Source organism: Suricata suricatta, chromosome X (assembly GCF_006229205.1).
Source record: "Suricata suricatta isolate VVHF042 chromosome X, meerkat_22Aug2017_6uvM2_HiC, whole genome shotgun sequence".
In the NCBI taxonomy this organism is placed as follows: Eukaryota; Metazoa; Chordata; class Mammalia; order Carnivora; family Herpestidae; genus Suricata; species Suricata suricatta.
The window spans coordinates 13,024,162-13,029,159 of record NC_043717.1 but is presented as its reverse complement, the minus strand read 5'-3'; the positions used below and the strand labels follow the sequence as shown (position 1 = coordinate 13,029,159).

General features: G+C 38.9%; 1 protein-coding gene across 1 annotated transcript; it reads right to left on the bottom strand.

The window, feature by feature from the left end:
• Nucleotides 1–492: 492 nt before the first annotated feature.
• SCML1 (Scm polycomb group protein like 1) lies at nucleotides 493–4,979 on the bottom strand. The gene is made up of 5 exons (XM_029929619.1): nucleotides 4,974–4,979; nucleotides 4,668–4,772; nucleotides 3,498–4,041; nucleotides 3,197–3,345; nucleotides 493–1,747 (listed from the first exon to the last, which is right to left on the bottom strand). Exons 1-5 carry the CDS (start codon nucleotides 4,977–4,979, stop codon nucleotides 1,613–1,615), a joined length of 939 nt encoding a protein of 312 aa, XP_029785479.1. The 3' UTR covers nucleotides 493–1,612.
• Between the last annotated feature and the right edge of the window lie 19 nt (nucleotides 4,980–4,998).

The window sequence follows — 4,998 nt, the reverse complement described above, 5'->3', positions numbered from 1 at the left end:
ATCTGAGATAAGATCAAGTTTAAAATAGAACCTGGTCTTTTAAGAAATAAGATAATTGAAAAACATAAATAAAAGCACCTTTTAAATCATGGCTTCCCAGTAAATAATTGCATTTGTTTATAAAGCACACTTGGTTTTCTAAAAGGAAAATGTCCATTGTTGCCCCTGGTGAGCATTTTAGTGACATTTAATAACAAATGGCTAAGACACTTAGCACCAATTCTCACAGCTTATAAATATTACGCCAAATGTTATACAACAATAAATAACAAACAATAAAAAGGAACATGTTTCACTTGAAAGTTCTAATTATTTTTTAACGTTTTTTAAATTTATTTTTGAGAGACAGAGAGAGACAGCATGAGCAGGGGAGGGTCAGAGAGAGAGGGAGACACAGAATCCAAAGCAGGCTCCAGGCTCTGAGCTAGCTGTCAGCACAGAGCCCGATGTGGGGCTTGAACCCACGAACTCTGAGATCATGACCTGAGCCGACTGAGCCACCCAGGTGACCCTGAAAGTTCTAATTTTTAAAATAAAGTTCAAAATGACAAATGAGAAGTAATATATCTTCTAAAGTTTAGTAGGATAAATGGCTCAGAAAGCAAATTCACTAGAAACATTACATAAGACAGAGAACGTCTCAGTGCAGAAGCCCTGAGGAGCGAGCTGAGAGGCAACGGTGGCTGAGGACGTGACTATCTTTAATGCCATAAAAACATCTCACTAAATATAGTTAATATTTACCTATGTGGAACTGCAAAGTGCTATTTTAAATTCAAAAAGATTTACTTGTATAGACTTCATATATAGAATAAAATATAAATATGAAATAGTATCCTTATGAGGAATAAGACTAAAATATATATCCTTTAAAACTCTGGACATAGACACCTTTATAGAGATATGTGAGCAATGAATGCATGGCGAAATGTTCAGACTTAGGCAAAATATGGAAGTTTTAAAGTAAGTATCTCTTGCATAAAATAACTACTCAATAATTTATCCAAAAACAGGTAAGAATATTTCAAGAAAGCTTATAAGGTTGCCTTTTTTTTCTTTAAATAGGAACAAATATATATAGAAATAATAATAGGAAGGGAAGTAATTTATATGGCTTTCCCTTTTGGGAAGCTGGCAGAACACGGACAGAATGTTGCAGGACAAACATAAAATATTTTAGAAAGATGATATCTATAGTTGCATCTTTTAAGTTTTCCTGTAAGGAAAACTCATAGGTTTTATTAGAGAACTTGTCAGTCCCTGATATTTTCTCTTTGGGATTCAGCTATTTTGGTTCTATAGAAAAAGATGAACAGAAATTAGAGGTGTTTCTCTGTTTCTTGCATGAAGTACATTTGTAAACTATACAATGAAAATAATAAAAAGATGTAAAGAACCAACCATCAACGTGCATATGCCAATACTAACATGTTAAATGATTTCTAAAATAGTAGACGTGACTGTAATGGAGTCCTGCAATTCTGGATATGACATGTTTGTAGAAGAACCATCTATACAACAACTTCTAAAGGGGCAGAAAAAAAGATTTTACCCCAGCGTGGCACTGGTCTCCCCTGAATGAAGGCCAAGCTAAGGGTAAGTAAACAGTTTTTCAATTGTTAATGTATTTTTGTCCTCTAAGACGATCAATGTGGTGACACACCTTCACGGTGATCCCCAGCTTCAGCCCCATGTAATTCAGCATCATGTCACTCTTGAGGAGCAGCAGAGCCTTCCCATCAATCTCCTGAGACAGAAGGAAATGACAATAATTAGTAATCTGTTCATATTTTAACAGAATGGCTATTTCTTTACATATGAGAACATGTAATACCAATTAGAGAGTGGCTCATCCCGGATGTGCACTCTGTGAGAGTGTGCACCTGCCTGAGGAAAACTGTTACAATTATAATTTGTACAGTGAAGCATGTTTTGATCATTTGTAAATGTACTTAGAATTTTAAGAGAAAAAAAACACTTAACCTAGTATCTTCAAAATGTCCTAAGCATCAAACTGCCTAACTTTATTTTATTTCTTTTTACTTACTTAATTAAATTTTTGAGAGAGACAGAGACCACATGAGTCGGGGAGGGGCAGAAAGAGAGAGAGAGAGAATCCCAAGCAGGCTTCATGCTGTCAGCCCAGCTGACATGGAGCTTGAACTCACGAAACCAAGAGATCACGAAACCAAGAGTTGAACACTTAACCAAACCAACTGAGCCACCCAGGTGCCCCGTAAACTATTACCTAAGTTTAAATACTGTGTTGGGGTAAAATACTGCATATCTATGACAAAGAGTAAAAAACTATGAATGGTAGAAATGAACTTCAGATGGCCATTAACTTTCTTAGAATAGCTTGGAATATGGCAGCGTTGATACAAACTGTAAATATGCTATACAGTGTTTTGATGTTGAAAGCTAATTAGTTAGTTGTCTAAAGCTAATTAGATGCTAAAACCTAATCATTTCCTTGCCATACCGAACAGATTACATCAACTATGTGGCCACTGATTTCACTCATTAGGAAACACTATGAGAACAGGACTTAATAGTCACAAGGCGTCCTCCTCCAATTCTTTACTAATTGACCAGCTGATGCGGCTGGAGCATATGATTTGGTTTTTATGAGTTCTGGTTTAAAAATAAAACTGTACTGTCTGGAAAGACCCAAAACCCCTATTATACTGCCTTTGTCAGGCACCTTCTGCACTTTCTCTGCTAAGTACAACTAGAAATGAGAACTTCTAAAACTGTAGCCCATGATACTGCTCTGTAAATGGCATGAGAGTATCAGCATCCCAAGGTGTTGGTAAGGAGATAAGGTTAACACAACTGAGCCGAACGGAATAGGCTGCTGGATTCGCTGGGCAACACACAAAGAACAGCCTGTGTCACTCTTCCTATTTAACGCCAGCCTTTAAGGATCTAACTTTGGGCAAAGTAAACTTTCTCACACATGGAAAATTGGTTGATAGAGTTCTCCCACCATGTGTCCTAATTGGTATCCAACAGAAAGGCCTGCACAGATGTCATTCAAAAGCATTACGGCAGGGGCACCTGGTTGCCTCAGTGTGTAGAGCATGCAACTCTTGATCTTGGCATCATGAGTTCAAGCTGCATGTTGGGTTAGAGCTTACTTTAAAAAGAAAAGCAAAGCACCATAGCAGGAAAACCAGATCAAAATATACATTACATGTTGCCTGAAGATGTCAGCGACAGGGCCAAGTGTCTGAGGGTCTGCCTGTTCCAGAAACAGGACCACTTCATTCACAGACCAGGTTGAAGGGTCATCAGGGAAGTTATACGGCATACCTGGGTTATTTACAATTGGTGTACTTGTAACTACAATGGGAGAAAAAAAAAAGACAACTCAAACTTGATCTGATCATTATCCTAAAAGAGATGTTAGGTAGGGAGAAATGGTCTTGTACCAAGAATGTTGAGGAATATAGGTTAAATAGCGCTACTCATAATATGTGTCATTTTACACTCACCAAAGTTGCCTGGGTTGCGGAAATCTGCATCAATATGGCCAAAGCTGTGGTTTTCCAGTGAACTCAGATGAGCCGTCACCTCAGGGTTATACGGAGGACTGGGGTACGCTTGTGTCACTGGGGTCTCGGGCATTCCTGTGGATGGTTCCTTGGGTGAGAGGAGGCTGGCGGAGCTGTGGGCCCTTGGGCTGCCACGGCAGGGTGTGCCCAAGTAGTCGCCCTGCACAAGATTGGGCGTGCAGCCCGGCTGGGACGGCTCTGCGGTAGAGTCGGCGGGAGGCGACTGGCTCTGGTTCATGCGCATTTCCCATTCCTGGTAGATGAGCTCTGGGTCCCGTTCTGGGGACTCTTGTTCTGACGGGTACGTTGTGTCCAGGAAGTCGTACTGGTAATCAGTGTTTGGCCTTCGTACCGGAACAGTTGGGCTATAACTTTTAGGCTCAGAGAATAAAGAACAAGTGTCCTTCTTCTTCTTCGTTTTCCGGCATCTGTTCCTTCTGGAAGGCAGGTAATTATAATTTCTGTACGCAGATCGAAGTGGCTTCTGAAATGACACAGACCCAGCATAAACCAACTGTCAGTGAGTAAAAAGGGAAACAAGCTAAGTAGTAAACATATAGTAAAACCAAGGTTTGCAAGCATAGTTCGTTCTGGAAACATGATTGTAATCCGAAGCACTTGCTTATCAAAGCGAATCTCAAGAACCATTGGCTCAGTTTTGATCATGTGACATTCGGCCTCGCACAACACTTGTATTATAAGACATCACTCATTTATCAAGTTAAATTTATTAGAAATGTTTGCTCGTCATGCAGAACACTCACAGAGCAACTTACTTGCAAAACAAGGTTTTACTGTATTTATTTTTTATATATCACTGCTTTATGTTACTAAAGATTAATGCTCCATTTTGATGATATGATTTTCCTCTTCAACTCTACATTTTAACTGAATTTTATACATTTTGGTTATAAACATATTCATTGTCAAACATTTCCTCAAACCTAAACTTTAGCATTTTCCCAAAAGTTTTAGTCTCCCATCTGCTGCAACAGCAAATATCAATCAGCCTTGCTAATCTCATAGTTGATAGTTTTCTCTGATTTCTAACTGACTGGCATCTCTCGAATAGGTCTATTACAGTTGAGAAAATATTTTTATAACACTCACGCGACTTTGCCACAATGATTTCACATGTAAACGGTGGATTTTTGCAACTTTTCCACGAAGAGCATCAAATTTCTTATCCAGGTTTTGAACAGTATCATGGATGACCTATTATAATACAAGCTATTAATAGTTTCTATTTCAAAAGAAAAGTAACAGACAAGAAATGCCAGTAACCCAAATTTTTATTGCTAGAAACAAAGAAAACTTCTCAAGCCATCAGAAATGTCTTGTTGCCCACCTGATACTCGGTGTTGGTGACACAGAGATAAGGAGCCCCAACCTCCTACCGAACTGCTCCTGCCGTACAGCCATTTTAAGAGGCTTTACTCCC